This window comes from Platalea leucorodia, assembly GCF_965183815.1.
Source record: "Platalea leucorodia genome assembly, chromosome: 9".
Classification (NCBI taxonomy): Eukaryota; Metazoa; Chordata; class Aves; order Pelecaniformes; family Threskiornithidae; genus Platalea; species Platalea leucorodia.
The window spans coordinates 47320875-47338276 of record NC_138831.1 but is presented as its reverse complement, the minus strand read 5'-3'; the positions used below and the strand labels follow the sequence as shown (position 1 = coordinate 47338276).

Genomic DNA, 17402 nt, shown 5'->3' with positions numbered 1-17402 from the left:
TCTAAAATTAAGTAACTTTCAAGCTGAAACAAACATAAAGCTAAAAGCAATATGACTTTTAAAGCTCAGCCTCAGAAAAGACGCATGAACAGATATATAATGCTTTAGTTAACGGTTGCTGCCATTTCTCTTACAAATTGTTCTTTAGGGTATTGTAACTCAGCTGTTTTTAAACCCATCACTCTGGAACCTTGCCTACAAAATGTCAGCGCAAGTGCAAATTTTATTTCTTTAACAAAATAAAGGGCTTGGAGCAGTTAGGCTTTCTAAAATTTTATGGCAGTAAAATAAATTTTGCTACTTCTGCTTTGCCATACCAGGAACCATACTGTTCACCTTGTCCTGCCAGCAGGTAGAGACAGAAACCCAAACAGTTTAATTGGAAAAACATTGTGTGTTCTAACTTGCCCTTTCTGAAAAAGAGTAGACCAATGTCAAAGCATAAATAGACTCACGTTGTTGTCGGGCTGTGCTTTGGGCAGAGGGCACTGTCCCTTGAGGGTGGGTGGAGGGATGGTTGCTTTAGAAGAAAATTTCAGGAGTTGAAAGCAAGACTTGAGTAACAGCTTATTAAAGGAATTTAATTTGGGTTGAGGTTGTCTTGCCGACGGATTCAGGAGAGAAGCCCACACTTCTGCCACACCTGACCAGTACATCTCTTACCAGATCTGCTATCTTGGAGTTCTTTAACATTCCCCCTCTCCCATCTGGCTTCTAAAGCTGGGCAATGCCAACCCATTCACCTTTTTTAATGTTTTCCTGAAGTTAAAGCCTTGACAGATATTCCAGGCAGTAGTATGCAATTGTTCTGTAGTCAGTATATACTAAAATGGGGATTTCCTGTCTCACTGGTCGTGATGGCCAAGTGTTTCTGTTGGTACATAAGTTTTGGTGTTTGTGGGGTTTTTTTCTTTTTTTTCAAAGGTTTAGGGAATGAACTTCTTTGTGCATAGCTGCTTCTAGTGCAGCAAGTCACATTTTAACAGCCTCTGCTTTCAGCTTGGATCTTTGCAGAAGGAAGATTAGGTAATAGTTTGTGTAGAAAACATCTGTTTCTTAACAAAGATCTCACCCTGTTGTTTTTTTACGTTGTCCCTCTAACAAGAAAGTCCTTTAGTCTTTTAAAGATTTAAAAGTCTTTAAGACCTTGTCGGATATTAGAATTGCTGTGGTTTTAGCATGCTCATGTTCTGGATCCTTTGTTAGCTTAAGTTATTAGCCCTAGATAAGTGTTGTGGGATGGAAGGACTGCTTTCTATTGTCAGCGCAATTTCTGAATCTCTGGACAATTTGTCTGGGTTAGAATTTAAGTTTTTTGGCTCCAGTGTTTGTTTAGACCTCTTCCTTGTCTGAGGAAAAGATGTTGTTAAAATAATTAAGCCTAGCATGCATAAAAAGAGAGCCTTTCCACAAAATTGAATTGCTTGGGGTTTATTTAAGTTTTGGATTGCTTAAATAAGTTGGCATTTTACTTTTTTTGCTTACAAGCAACTTAGTATCTATTCTGAGGAATCTTTTGTCCATGCTTTCCACAGAGGACCAACTCTGAAGGTTTCCAAGAACAACAGCTCTCTATACTCCATAGTTCGTTGTTTTACATCAAAGTGCATTTTATGTGTCTAATTATTACATTATTAGTACAATTCCAGCCCCTTTAAAATTTTTATTGTGGTACGTGTCTAATATGGAAAGACCTAATATATAGATTTATTAGGGAATAATACTTCTGGTCATTGTTTTCTTGGGAGTGCATTGAGTTCAATCTGCTGTTTTCAAGGGAAATTCCTTACTGTGATGCTGTGTATTCTTGTAAATAAATTTATCCTGTGTTTCTTCAAACTCAAGAAACTTTTTTGTATCTTGGTGCCAAAATCAGTGAAACTTGGTTCATCGGAACATGCAAACAGGAATTCAGTGCATTAGCTACAAGTCCAAGCACTTTCTTTTCTTCCCAGTCACAGTGCAGGGAGTGCTGAGCAGCTTTCCATGGATTTTGTGTTGCTCCTCATTTATTGCAAGACTAGAATTCAAGAATTAGAGCTAGTTTGGCTTGTGACCCTGGGAAGAAAGAGTGATTTGAGAAATAAGTTGTAATTTTCTGGAAAGTGTTCCCCTTTATGTGCATGTATCTTAAGGAGGGTAGGGGGTAAATTAGTAATGTAATGACCCGTGGATCACTCTCTATATTACCTAACTTGTTTGGAGTCAGGTGGCTGAACCCCTGGTCTGGTCACACATGTCATGATGTAATTTGAAGCAGGGTGTGCAAATGCACTCGGTTTATCTTCATGTTCCTCAATCTAATGCAGCTCTCTTCAACAGCGACAATAAAACGACGTTTCTCTGTATGCTGAAGAATATAGGTAGCTTGCATCTCTGTGCTGGCCCAGGGAGTGTTTATAGTGATAGGTTAAATGAGGTTAATATTCAATGTAGGTGTAAATTGAGTACTCATTTCCCATTTTAACATTGCAACCTAATTAAGAAGTTAAAAATTTTATCGCCATCAGAGTATTGTACTTGCATTCCAATTTCAAAAGGCTTAAAGATGCCTTATTTACTAACTTTCCTTTCTCCTTTTACATTTTCAGTTTGCGGGCCAAATGTTGACATTCGCAATGATATCCATGAGCTGAAACGCCTGGAGAACTGTACGGTAATTGAGGGTTTCCTTCAAATTCTGCTCATCTCTAAAGCAGAGGATTACCGCAACTTCCGCTTCCCAAAGCTCACTGTCATAACTGACTATTTGCTGCTGTTCCGTGTGGCAGGCTTGGAAAGCCTCAGTGATCTCTTCCCCAACCTCACAGTCATTCGTGGGAGGAACCTATTCTACAACTATGCCTTGGTTATCTTTGAAATGACAAATCTTAAAGAGATTGGACTTCACAACTTGAGGAACATAACCCGCGGGGCCATACGGATTGAGAAGAACTCTGACCTGTGTTACCTCTCCACGGTGGACTGGTCTCTCATCCTAGATGCAGTGTCCAATAACTACATCGTTGGGAATAAACCTCCAAAGGAATGTGGGGACTTGTGTCCAGGAACAATGGAAGAGAAGCCATTGTGCGAGAAGACATCTATTAACAATGAGTACAACTACCGCTGCTGGACCACCAACCACTGCCAGAAAAGTAAGATTTGAGTAGATCGTGTGTTTTTGTTAACCTCTTTCTGAAGTAAAGGTTTAATTTTGTGGGTTTATTTTAAGCTGTTTAGCAACTTAAGCTTTTATTCTAGTCATGTGTAGTCCACATAATGAGTTATCCAGTCACCAGACAAATAGATTCCCCCCCAACCAGTAAGGGATCGTCTCACTTGATTTAAAAAAAACACCCCCCCCCCCCCCCCCCAAAAAAACGCCACCAAAAACCAAACCAACAACAACAAAACAAACAAAAAAAATCCCCCAACAACAAAAACCCGCAAACTTCCTGGGTTACTTCCGCATGGAAAAGATGCAAAGTAAGTGTAGAATTAAAGCCATTATAGCAAAGCTGGAACCAGTTTTACTTCCCTTGAGGACTTTGGCAAGAGGTGGCTGTTGAATGCCATCTCCTCCTCCTTGCCGAAGTGACATTACGTGTGTGCCAGAGTCACTGCAGTACTCAAGCTGTTAACTGGACTTTGACTTTGTTCTTTGCCTCCCTTGGCATGCACCTTCCGAAATTCCTGTAATGGTAAATTCTGTACGTAAGAACTTTTTTACTGAAACCAGTTTTTACAGTACAGTCTGTAGTGTCAAAGAGTTAATGGATATCTTGACTCTTGGTGAAAATTATCCTTGCCTGTTTTGTTCTTATCTGGCATGACGGGGTTTATGTCTTTCTGATAGCAAGTATTAGCAAAAACAAAACCTGATCTCTTCTCACTTTTTAAAAATAGAGTAAACAAATACATAGTTTACTCAAATAACATGATTACATGGCAGGCTTTTTGAGTTCATCCTGTAACTTTACGAAAGCTGAGCCCTGCAGTATCAGTAGGGCTTAATTACAAGCAGTCATCACTGGGACGAGCAGTTCCTAAATTCCACTTGAAGTCTTGACCAAAGCCACTGTAATGATAGGAAACACCACAGTGTGAGAGAAAACGGGAACTGGGCTATATTCAGGTTGCCTTCACTTGGGGATGCGGTTTTTTTTCCTGAAGTACTTCATCAGTTGCTTGTGAAGTCCTCATGTTCAGTTAGGACTGAAATTAAAGTACCTTGTAGGGCAGTTTCAGTTAACACATGCCAAAAATATCTCTGAAAAAAGGCATTTGTTAGGGCTATGCTTTTATCAATAATTCTTACAGGAAATAAAGTTTGTTTTTAAACAAAGAAAAGAAAACCCCTCAGCCTGTTGCTGGGAGACTTTGTGATTTGTCCAAGGTGAGGGAAGTGAGCTGTGTTGCCTTCTTACCATGTGTTGCTATGAGTTGTTAGGCTTCTGCAGGCACAATTTGTGTCTTCATTAAAACAGTGTAACTCCGTTGTCTACAGAGGGTGACCTGAGTGATTCCTGTGCAACCTCATTGCCTTCAGTGGTTTGAATGGATATAACTAGAGTGTATTTAATGAGATATAACAACTTACTTGCTTTCTGTTGTGTGCTCTGGCTATTTGGAATGGACAAACGTAACGCGCAATAAAAGCTTGTTTACTTTGAGGGGAATGTTAAAATAATTTGGATCCCAGATGTATATGAGATCTGTTTAAATAAAATGAGGTCATAGTTACACTGTGATGGCAGCACTTTTAAGGCAAGGGTATAAATAACGTTTTTCTCTTCCTATATGCTTTCATTTCCTTTCGTGGGAGATCGTGAAAGAGAAAGCAAGTATTGGAAAAGGCTTGTTAAGAGCATTACACTGGAAAACCAACGTAGGTTAGAGTATCTTAGGATAAAGAGCGTATAAAGAAATGATCAAGTTCTAATCAACAAAAAGAGTGAGAAGGTTGGACCTATTTAATCTGTTTGTCATGATAAACCAGTGACTTCAAGGAAGAAGACTTTAAGTTTGCCAGCCATTCATCTAAAAAAAAAATAAAACCAAACTAACCTAAAAGTACTTCCATTCTGAAGAAAAACAAGGGAGGTATAAATGTGCAGTTGTTCAAAAGGAAGCTTTTTGTCTCCCCTGCTAGATTGCTTGGGTGCTTTGGCAATGAACTCCTGATCTGGGGAAATCTCTTGCACTACAAAATTACACAAGGCATGAAAAAGAAGAGAAGCAAGGACTTTTAAGTTACCGAGTGTTTCAGTCTGCATTTTCCTACCAGTAGAGATATGAGACCTGTGTTATTTTCCGGGGAATATTTTTCCAGTGTAGTATCTAATTTAACCCTGACATTCTCCTTGTGCGTCACAGTAATGATAAACTGAAAATGCTATCTATCACTCAGGGTTCCTTTATGCCTTTTTATTTTTCTTCACTCTGGATCTGTGGAGGAGTGTATATTAAATCTCTTTTGTCCCTGTTTAGGTTTTGTGCTGAAAGATCTGAAGTTGGTGGGTAATGTTGTGTGGGAACACTTAGTACTTTAAGTAGCCGGGCTTCTGTTTAGTTTTGCTGTTGAGTGGAAGTTGTTTTTTTCCTTCTTTTTCTTGCTCACAAACAAAGGAAGAACCCTGTGCTTCCTTCAATATAACTTGTGCAGGAACAATGTTGAGGGTGGAGGGAGGAGAGAGGGAAGGATATGCTGTGTTTGACTTAGAATAATCCATTGACATTTCTATAGTGGAACAAGCTACAAAGAAGCTGTAACTTTTGAATTCTTTTTTTATTTTTTAAGTTTCAGCGTAAAGCGTCAGCGGCTTCTCTGCCAGTTTTGTTGCCCTGGTTTCTGTGTAGTATACATTCCTTTACCTTTGAGTGCCCCAAGGCAGCAGCCTTACTAGTTTGCCCACTTCGGAGCTGCGGCATGCTGTGTTGGGTTTGGCATGCTATCATCTCTCTGACTTGCACCTACTTTTCTTTTGGCATATCAAATGCCAGCTGTACTTCACTTGGGTTGCAGGTCCACATAGAAGAATCCCTCAAGATAAAAGGAAAGTACTGAAGTTGTTTGCATCAGTGGTTGTGCTTTGGGGCACAGGTAGAGATGGAAAAGATAAAAAATGAGCATCCAGACATACAAATAAGATATGGCCTTTTTCTTTTTTTTTTCTTTTTTTTTTTCCTGGAAGTTGTGACTGCTGGAAATGTGTATGGAAGCTGCCTGCATCTTGCTCAGCGATTGATGTGAGAACCAGAAAACCCGTTCCTGCTGTACCCCTTGAAAGACTAGTCTCTGACACACTTGCTTTGCATGTCCATTGGTCTACTGTAAAGACGACTTTTGTTGTTTTCTATATTCCTTTTGCTGATGACTAAGTTTCGAGGTCTGCTGCCTTAGTCACTAGGCCTTTGTAAGCCTGCAGAAACCAAATGTAAATTACAGCCTTGAAAGCCTGCCTGGAAGTTTAGGATCCCTTGTCTACCATAACCTTCCTGTTGTTTTTCGAACAAGTCCAGCTAATGCTTCCTGAGACACTTTTGCATTTGCTGGGGCCATAAGAAATGAACTAGGCAAACTGTTTATGTGGGAAAGTAATAGCAAAACTAGCAGTGATCCGTATGTAAGATCACGGCTTGGATAAGTGCACTCTGCGCTGGGTTAAGAACTGGCTGGACGGCCGAGCCCAGAGAGTGGTGGTGAATGGAGTCAAATCCAGTTGGTGGCCGGTCACCAGTGGTGTTCCCCAGGGCTCAGTGCTGGGGCCGGTCCTGTTCAGTATCTTCATTGATCTGGACGAGGGGATCGAGTGCACCCTCAGTCGGTTTGCAGATGACACCAAGCTGGGTGGAAGCGTCGATCTGCTGGAGGGTAGGAAGGCCCTGCAGAGGGACCTGGCCAGGCTGGGTCGTTGGGCCGGGACCAACTGTATGAGATTCAACAAGGCTCAGTGCCGGGTCCTGCACTTGGGTCACAACAACCCCAGGCAACGCTACAGGCTGGGGGAGGAGTGGCTGGGAGCTGCCTGGTGGAAAAGGACCTGGGGATGTTGGTTGACAGCCACCTGAACATGAGCCAGCAGTGTGCTCAGGTGGCCAGGAGGGCCAATGGCATCCTGGCTTGTATCAGGAATAGTGTGGCCAGCAGGACCAGGGAGGTGATAGTGCCCCTGTACTGGGCACTGGTGAGGCCGCCCCTTGAGTACTGTGTTCAGTGTTGGGCCCCTCACTACAAGAAGGACATGGAGGGGCTGGAGCGTGGCCAGAGAAGGGCAACGAAGCTGGTGAAGGGTCTGGAGCACAAGTCTGGTGAGGAGCGGCTGAGGGAGCTGGGGGTGCTCAGCCTGGAGAAGAGGAGGCTGAGGGGAGACCTTATTGCTCTCTACAACTGCCTGAAAGGAGGCTGTAGCGAGGTGGGGGTCGGTCTCTTCTCCCCAGTAACAAGTGACAGGACGAGAGGAAACGGCCTCAAGCTGCGACAGGGGAGGTTTAGGTTGGATATTAGGAAAAACTTCTTCACTGAAAGGGCTGTCAGGCGCTGGCCCAGGCTGCCCAGGGAAGTGGTTGAGTCTCCATCCCTGTAGGTATTTAAAAGAAGGGTAGACATGGTGCTTGAGGACATGGTTTAGTGGTGGACCTGGCAGTGATAGGTTGACAGTTGGACTCCATGATCTTAAGGGTCATTTCCAACCTTAACGATTCTATGATTCTATGATCTATGGTGTATGGGTGTTTTTTTTTCTTTCTTTTTAACTTCGTCTTAATTATTCGTCTGCTCTCCATCCACCCCCCAGTTAAGTTGGAGATGCTCTGTGTCAAGTATTAGCTGAAACCCTTCCTTTCCTACTCAGATAAAAGAAAGACTGGGGTCTGGTTATGGGAGCACAGACTGTTAACACCGGCTGTGAAGGGGTAGTGGCTTCAACTGCAGCTTCTGTGTGAGAGGACGAGCACAGTCTGGAGGTCTGGGTCCTCCCCGTGTGAGGGAGTGTGCGCTGCACAAAGGGCATGAAATAGCCATGCTTCCCATAAAAACAATGAAGGTGAGTATCTGAAGTGCATGAGGGACCTTTAAGATTAGATTTGCCACTGGCATAAAAAAAAGCAGGTTTAAATTGCCTTTGCAGAGAGAACCTGGATTAGGGCCGTAAGCATTAAGCACTTGTTTCAAAAGAGGCGAATTTGACATGAAAAACAATAGCTCACGTAGACTGCACTTCACAATACAACAGTAGAAAACTTTCAGCTTCCGAATGTGTGAAACTGAAGACCACAGAAAAGGCATGTGAGGATTTGGAGGCTGATAAAGAAGCAGATGGCAGCTAAGCACAAAATGTTTTTAATGAAAATGTATCCTTATTCCTTTTTGAATTGGTTTGACAGTGGCCTGAAAAGATAGGGTGTATGTGGGGAATGAGGAACAGGGAGGGAGAGAATGACAGTGAGTGGGAAGAGTGGTCCATATGTACCTTCTACTAAAATGTTTAAACATATGGAGACAGTAACATGATGTATTCTCACAAATATTCGGAATCTGCTCCTGTTTGTTTACATGGAGCTCAAAAGATAATGTAGTTGAGTGGTATCGTTTGACATAGCTTCATTGACTTGTGCCGTACTTACCAGTGTACGCCATCTGGGAATCTGCTCCCTGTTGATTCAGCAGAGTAGTGGTGAAAACCATGTGCTGGGATTTTTTTTCCCCCTTCTCTCCTTCTTGTTTTCCCCCCTCCGAGGAGTAGTCACTATATTTCCCTGTCCTTTAGAAATATTGAACGTACGTGAACTATGTAGATATGAAGAGAGAGAGGAAGAAGTTGGGAGCCAGAGGTGCCGAATCAAATTGCACTACTTTGTTTTAAATTACATCTGCATGCTTTTTTTCTGTTTGCTGCTTCATTTAAGTTTTTTTTGTATTTTTTCTTAAACCCTGAAATGTAGTAGAAATTGTGTGTATCAGCAGAGGACAACACATTTTAAAAGTTTTACTCTTTTAGCAAGCAAATCTGATGTGGTATAATGTTAAGTGACGCTAGTCTGTGTAATGCCAATCCTACCTTTGTTGGGTTAGAAAAAAAAGTACCATAGAAACCTGAGCATGTTTTGAAATGAACAAGTTGGTTGTCCATTTGGTTGGTATGCAAACTCTCCAGCAAATAAACATCATCTGAAAAGAAAAAGGAGAAGGGTAGACAAAAAGAAATTGTAAAAGGTATAGTTGGTGTCATTGAGTTATAAAATTCTGGAGCACGTTAAAAAATTTTTGTTAGTGTTTTTGTTCTGAATGAAGTTTTTTCCTGACTTTTGCTCCTTTCCTGAGAAGACTGCTCTTCAGCCAGAGGTTTCCCAGAATTTTTATTATGGCTGTTGAGAGCGTATTTAATTAGTAAGCTGGAATGGCCGCAGAGCAGTTTAGGCCAATCTGCAGTTAATTACTGTAGCAGTGGTTTATATTCTGAGAAAAGGGCTAAAATTAAACAAATGTATACGTGCCATTTTTCTTTGTTCTGCTGCAAAATGCCATAACCTGGGAGGAATATCTTGAATCTTGCAGCCTGCACTAGTCGCCAAAAACTAAGTGTTAATGTTGAATACTCATCTTGGCTTCCTAGTTTCTTTTGGCACAAAGATGTGTAGTGTTTTTGAGAGGACTTCAAATTTTGGAGTTTTGTTTTCCAGTATGAAAAGACTTTATGCAATTAACTAGGTCCATCAATGACACTTTGCCATGGGTTAAAAAAAAAAACTTTTAAAAATCCTTTAAAAAATTTAGACCTTTCCCCCACTTTTTGGAATAAAGAATAAAAAAAAGTTAGAAGTGGTTTTTGAAAGTACCTTGTGTCTTTTCTACTCACTTGTGTGTGTGTACACACACACTCACACACCCGTGCTTTTCTCCTTACAAAGCATCGTATTTTACGCTTGCTGCGACTTGCTTTATCTTTGTCAGTCCAGAGGAGTGTTTATGTTCACCAGGTGATGTGTAGCCATATTCTAGTGACCATCCATGCTGTTGAAGAAATTTATTTATTTTGGTATTGTTTCTGATAATGGGAAGGGGTAATCCATGTGTTGTGGAATGATACAGTAAATGTTGCCATGATTTCAGTGGAAATAAAATGCCTTGTAAGTGACAGTCCAGGTGGTTAAATGTATATGCCCATTTATTCTGAGTAATATAAACTCTGTTTTGCATAGAGGCCATTCTGATTGAAGAAAAATGAGGATTAGCAGTTCTAAAGTTAACCCTACAACAAAGTTGCTCAAGCAAGGAAGTGGAGGCAGAGTTTTTTGTGCTTTATGTAAATGCATCTTACACCTGTGATTAAACAAGAGCGTGCTGTGATTGAAACCCGGCTGGACAGAAAGCCCTTCTGGATCCACACTGTGCCTGTCTTCCATGGCTTCAGATTTTTGCCTCATGAAACTTTGAAATCTTGAGTAATCTTTATTGCTACTACAATATGGATTTACTTGAATTATCTCATGCCACGCAACTGCTTCACTGTCGGAAAAACAACTATAAAAATATAATTGGGGATCACTTATAGGAAATGGTCATTCCCTGAGTTTATGGGTTGCATGTATTCCTCAGTTCAATTTCTCTCATGCTCTGTGGTAAAGGGTGGGGAAGAAAAACAATGCCAGTCCTTCTTAAAAGATACAAAAGCATCACTAGATTGTCACGTATACAGTGTGCAATCTTTTAATGTGTAGTGCTTGAAAAGAAGTCCTGGTCTAACCTCTCATTATAAGGAGGCTCAGGGGAGAAGGGAATGGACTTCGTAGCCCAAGGGGCCTGAGGCTGTGGAGCAGAGGGGGATAGGAAGATGATGTCTATGATCACATTCAGTGAGGGTTTCTAAGATGTTGCTTATTTATTTCAAACTTAAAAAAAAAAAAAAAAGGGGTACTTTAAAACCTCAGTAACATCCTAAAGCTACTTTTGAAGGTACTATATGTTAGTGATGTTTCAGAAATTTGATAATGTGGTGCTAGCTAGGATTGGAACCAACGCTTTTGGTTTTGCTTGCAACACTACTGCTGTTCTTAGTGACTTGCTTTCATCCTAGAGAAGACTGAGGATGATGGATGCATTGGTTAGAGAATTATTTTTTTGTTTTACCTTCCTGTGCAGCAGTACCATGTTAAATCTATAAAATTAAACATGCATCTAAACTTGAACTGAATCTTTGATTAACCTGCTTAGCATGGACTTCCAGGCCCCACTGATATATATTAGACAAATGTTTGTTAATAGGATAGACAGTTGTATCGGGTAGTTAATTACATGTAATTGTAAGACTTTAATTTTATGATGAATTTGCAAAACAACTGGGAGCTGGGAATAGCTAGCAGCGTTATAGGGAAAATGTCAGGAAAATGTCAAGTGTAAAACCAGGAGAAGGCTATGTTTTTGCTGTGTTCTTGCAAATGTCGCAGGGACAAAGCAAACTCAGCCTGGCTTAGCATTTTCCACCGTTCTCTGTGGCTCTTATCCACGCAAGGAGTCCGGCTTGTAGTGGGTTGCCAGCTTTCCTGGGGATCTCTGTTTTGACAGTTAGTGCTTGTATGGATGTCTGATGAGGGGTAAACTTGAGCCGCGGTCTTTTTATCTTGGTGGGGGCCCTAAAAAGATCTGTCCTCCACCCAGCTGTCCATTTTCATGGAATGTATAGAAATACATCTTTTGTGATGACTGATCTGCAATTGAATTTGGCTGAAATGGGCTGAAGGAGGTTTGGAGGTGGGCATGTGAGCAAACTCACTGAGCTTGCCAGCCTACTTTTCATAAGACGTAAAGGTAAAACTTGGGTTCAACCCTGGATAGGAATCACGCACTCTAAAAATTTTGAATAGTAGGCGCCATTTTCCTTTTTTTCCTTCCCCAAACAGACATGAATGTAGGAATGAATTGTCCTTAAGCATTTTCATAAATTGTTTTCATGTGGCAAACAAGTTTTTCAGTGTTAAACAGTGATGAAACAGCCTTTGTTTAGCCTTCCTTCCCACTAATAGTGTGATTTCCTTCTCAAGTCTGTTTATGGCTCTGAGAATTAACTTGTAATAAAAAGATGCTTGGATAATAGTATGTTAATACAGATTGTCGAATTGCCTTTTTCTTCTGAGGTGAACTCAGCCTGGTTCAGTTGTCGACTGTCTCTTCCTCCCCCTCCCCGGCAAAGTTTTCAGCGTTGGGAATGGAATGTGCATGTGCTATCAGCTGGGCGCTAAAAATGATTTAGCAAGTGGTTTGCCCACCATAAAATGGTAAGGGTCTGAGGTGCCCATAAGCTGGGTTTTTAAAGCTAGAAACCGTATGTCATTCTCTCAGGTTTTTTTTGTTTACTGTTTCTTGCTGGGCAAAGTGAACTTGTAGTTACCTGCCCAAAGCGTAGTTCTGTATGCCCTGGCTAATTATTAAATGCATTTGTATAGCCCTTGACGATGTAGGGGAGAATGAATTCAGCACATGACTTGAGGATGCTTCTTTGAAAGGCTGATGTTTATTGAATTTGGTTGCTGATTTGCATGTTCAGAGGGATTTGAGAGGCAACTGAAAAGTTCTCGTTGTTACTAGTTCAGCTTATGCTCTTAGGTGGATCAAACTTCTGGCTTGTACACCAGTGCGACCTTCCTGATGTGTTTTTTCCTTGTTGCAACATATTTGGTTTATAGGCGCTTAACTGTTCCTTTCTTCGTAAACAGTGCTCTATAGCTGTTGAGACTCATCTCTTCCCAGCATAGTCATCGTCCCCCCATTAATGGCTTCTCTAACTTTTTACTAGCGTAACTCAATCGAGGGGTCTGTTTCTCCCATTTTGTTCTTTTTTCTGGTTGATGCATGAGGGATATATATGGATGATTAAAGGTTATACTTTTGGGAAATGATGCCATTTAGGAAGCATGTTTGAAGTGTTGAGTGCGCAGAGAAAGTCTTTTATATCAATGCAGGCCTTGGGAGGAGGAGATGTTTTTCTATGTATAGAAACTTCCCGTATAGGATGGCAAGAGAAGGTTGCAGGGGGATTGCCTGTCTCTTTAAGTGGGTTTATAATTGGCTGGGAATTTTTGTCAGCTTAGTCACTGCAGCATTCAGCGGATGAGGGAAAAAAACCACAGGCCCCAACCGTTACGGGCCATGGATAGGCTCTGTCATCCCAAAGGAATGCATGTGAACAAAACACTTTGTGCGGTGCAACCGTTGGCCTAAACAGTATTGCATTCTTAAAGCAGGCTCTGAGTCACATGGAGCAGATGGATTGTTTCACTAAAATGGAAGTTATGTATCACTGAGCACTTGGATCGAGCTTTTAAGTGTGGTTCGAATAGGTCACGATATGCGAGAGTGATGAAGGGGTGTAAAGATTAAAAAAAAAAAAAAATCAGCCTCTTGTTCTGCGGTTGAAATAGTTTCTGTGGCATAAAAAGGTAGCAAAGTCTTTCGCTTTGTTAATTACTGGGCTGGCACACCGGTCTAAAGATTTGTCACTAGATTTCAGAGAAGCATGGTCTTAATTGTGAGGCACTTTGCGTTCATCTGGTACGCTTCATGCTCCCCAAACTAATCCAAATAAACCCCTCTTGGGTGGGGGCTGGGGGGGGGGGGGGGGCGAGAAAAACCCCAAACCAAACCCCAAACCTATTGGCTCTTCTCACAGTGAAACCAGCTGCTCAGCTCCTCTTCCCCGACCCTGCCCAGCCTTTCGCCCCAAAACCTACCTTCAAGCCGTTCTCTCTAGTGCGCACAGCCTATTGATTAGTGAGAGAGTAGCTCTGTCTCTGTGGGTGGTGTTACCCTTTATTTGGCTTTATCTCTTCCCTTTAAGGGATTTGAAAGGATCTGATAGGAGCCTTGCCAGTCTCCAGCCTTCAAAGCGTGCAGAGGAGGAGCTGTGACTTCTGGCTAAACAAATTCAGAGCTGTCAAGTGATTGTGGTGTTTTTTTTTTTTTTTTTTTTAAACCTCCCCCCCCCCCCCCCCCCCCTTTTGTGGGGAATCCTCTTTAAAAAGTGGTCTAGGATTTAACGGAAAACCTGGCCTCCAGTTGGTCGATATTGACAACTGCTGTCATTTGGCAGGCTGTTGCTGTTTGGAGTGGAGCAAGTTCAGAGGTCTTAATCTGGTTATCACTAAGGCAGGTGTTTCAGAATTAGTGCCTCCCCATGTAGTATTAATTGAATCTTAAATCATTACAACACAAAGGGGAAGCATTGACTAAATTCCCTTCCATCTCTGGAGCGTTCCTCATGAAGGCAGCACATGAATAGGAACTCTCTCTTAGAGAAGATGCTTTACTTTTTAAGTGCTTGATGAAGGCTGTTTGGCAGAATCAGAATTGACTGGTCCACGTGAAACACTACATGCAGAACCGAAATTGCAGTGAGTCACTGTCTGCTCTGTCTTTTGTGATCTGAGAGTCTGGGATAAAATACTGCAGTGGGTGTTACAGATAAAACCCAGTATGCAAATCCCTAATTCAGAGATGAAGTGTTCTTCCTCTTCTGCTCACTGCAGTTCTTTGTCTGTGTGCATCCATTTCTTTTCTGTAGAAGAGAAATTAAAATAATCGGTAAATACCTTGCTCCAGAAAATGGAGAGTGGTGGCAGGGAAAACAAATACCCCTTCCAGCAAGCTAGCTGTAGAGTTTGTTAAAGTCAAGGGCTGGTTTAGGATCAAGTTGTTTACAGGAGGATGTAAGTAATTGGAATCTATCTTACAGATGGAAAAATTAATATCCTTCCTAGGCAAAGACTTTATTCTTTTCTACCCTTTGGAAGCCTCTTGGTGTGATTAGAATTGTCTGCATGTGGCAGATGATCTTTTTAGGAGAAAAGTGAAATAGAGGTAGGAGAGAGGGAGAGGACATTTTTGGAGTGGGGAATGCAGTGGAAATCTTTCAGTGTGACAGTGCCCGGTGAAAATGGTAGGGCACTGAAATCCGTGGTGGTTGCAGTCCCAACCTCTGGCTTCTTGTGACTTGAGAACTGGGCTGCCTGGTCTGAAAGGAACACTTTGCTCTGTGAGCCGGCATTGCTGTAGCACGGCACTGTTTTAATCATACTGGGATCTGTGTGCTGTACCTGTGGCATGCTGTTAGGGCTCTGGATACAGTGTCCATGTGCTTCCTGGTTAGATAAATTCAACATCACGCATGTAGTACTTGAAAACTTTTAAGCTGTGAAGCTTTCTTGCTTTCTTGTCTAGTTATTAAATATTTATTAAAATGGTAGCCAGCCTGGGATGAGGGAGGAGGAGGAATTATTATTGAACAACACAGGGCTTACCAGTCACCATAAATGGTGCAAAGCTCTGCGCAGATCCTCCAAGAGCTGTACTTTGCTTACATTAAGCATGCTTAATAAACAATATGTGTAATAAGGTTACTTCAGTGAAATTGTATAGCAAGAAGTAAAAACGTTTGCTTTTCTGTATCTGCTGAGTGGGCTGCATGATCTGACCTGTATGCGAGGGCGCCGTCTGGACAAAGAATGTCATGAGCAAGTGGACAGCTATTTTGCAATGTTATCCTACTCATTCTTCTAGTATCCAGGAGACATTGGAATTGGTGTGAATAACTCTGTGCCATGCCTGGTTAAACACAATGCCTTAAAGCAGGAGATAAAAACCCCTAAAATGACGACATCCCCAAATCTTACTAGTAAAGGCTGAAGGAAAAGGAGAGTTTGCTCCTAGCTTGTGTTCCCAGCAACAGCAGCAAGCGTGGCAGTAACTTGCCTGGATTCTCACAAGCCGCGCTCCTGTCTTCCTTTGAAGACCTCTGCCTTTTCTGTCCTCCCCTTCCAATACGCATTTGAGAAACTGGGAGCCTTCCCTTTGCCTGCTTGGTCCTTATCGCTCTTCTCTGCAGCAGCACAGAAATGATGTGCCTGTCTATTTCATTCTGCTGCTGCTTGGTAAACTAATGAGCAGAGGCACTGCAGCTGCCAGGAGGAATTCCTTTCCAGCAGTTTTGCGAGAAAAGTCAGCAGGATTAGGGCCTGGTTAAAACTTGATGTTTCAGCAAATCTGCTATGCAAACCATTTGGGTGAGGGAGAGAGCAACCAGAGTGGCAACCAAATTTGCTTGAGGCAGAAACAAACTGTGGGAACAAGAAGGAGACTGTCTTGTTCTCTGTAAACCATAGTGCTGCTTAGAGCATTTTGGTGTGCTCGAGTACACATATGTGTGTGTGTGTGTATACATGTACTTCTTCTTTTCTGCAACAACACCCCAAGTTACTGTCTGTCCTGGCTTAGATGAAACAATTATTTCAAAAGCTTTTCTTAATAGCCTTTTGAGCTGCTCTGAAGTTTTGCTGTTTGGATGTGCCTGCTCGTGCCAGATCGTGCGCTGGATCACCTACTTAGTTATCTATCCAGGCAGGGAGTATTGGGGCACCTCCCAACTATTTAAAAATAGAAATAAACATCTCATGCTCGCTCTTCCTTCCTTGATTAAATTTATAGGGTTTGTGTTGGGCTTGTTTTGGTTTGTGTGGGTGAGTGGGTGTGTCTTGTGGATGAAAAAATAATTGCAGGAGAGCTAGAGTCAAAGGAATATATTTCTACATTAGTTTGGAAGCCATGAGGTCTTTGGTCATTTTACTTTCTGGGGTCAGTTTACATGAAGGTTCTGCTTTCTATGCTTTTAAGAGAATTTTTTTTTTTTTTTTTTGGTTCCCAGTGACTGTCTAGCAAAATGCAGCTGCTGTGGGAGATTGCAGTCACAGCAGTGAGAGGTAATCTCTTGGGTCGCTTGAGCCATTGGCATGAAGCATTTGAAGTATCTGGAAAGGAACCTTGAACTGTATTACCTAGAGGAGTGGGTACAGAAGGTAGATCTCGTCATGGTACTGTTGGAAAGACGGTCTGCAATGATAATTGAAGAAGTGTAGTGATTGCAGTAACCAATAGAGGAAGAGTCTGCAGATGTGATTATAGTAATGTGTTCTTGAGTAAAATTAGATGAAGCAGGTATTGAACTCTTTTTTGATTTTCTGAAGTGCTTTGTTGTGCTAGTAATTTTTTTCCATTCTTGTGAAGCAGGTGTGGTTTAACCTACCTATATGCTGCAGCAATGAACACTTAGACTGTTGTATGTAGTATGTGGAAAATAAGATTAGCAGAAATAATAAAAACATGATGCTTGTGCTGCTGCAGATGTGAGAGCTAATGGGACAGCCAGAGGCAAGTGATGAACCAGTTAAACAGGGACCAGGCACTCTGGTTTAGCAAGCCATTCTATTCTGAACACAAGTGATGGGTACGAGTTTGACCGTGATTGCAAACTTGTTTGTTTGACTTTGCCTCAGTGCTTCCTGAGCCAAGCTGCCTTAATTATATGAGGGAACTGCTTCTCAAAATGACTTCCAGATAAAACATTATCTGGATTTGAATGACTCTTACATCTGTA

The 17402-nt window shown here is 41.7% G+C and overlaps 1 protein-coding gene across 2 annotated transcripts in view; it reads left to right on the top strand.

The window, feature by feature from the left end:
• The window catches only part of IGF1R (insulin like growth factor 1 receptor), a gene marked incomplete at its 5' end in the record, with an annotated part of 193183 nt that overhangs the window by 32109 nt on the left and 143672 nt on the right, over positions 1 to 17402 (top strand). For both annotated transcript variants that reach the window (XM_082321420.1, XM_082321419.1), the window contains one exon: positions 2592 to 3137. In XM_082321420.1, the coding sequence (XP_082177546.1) occupies positions 2592 to 3137 (546 nt within the window). The remainder of the gene's footprint in view (positions 1 to 2591; positions 3138 to 17402) is intronic.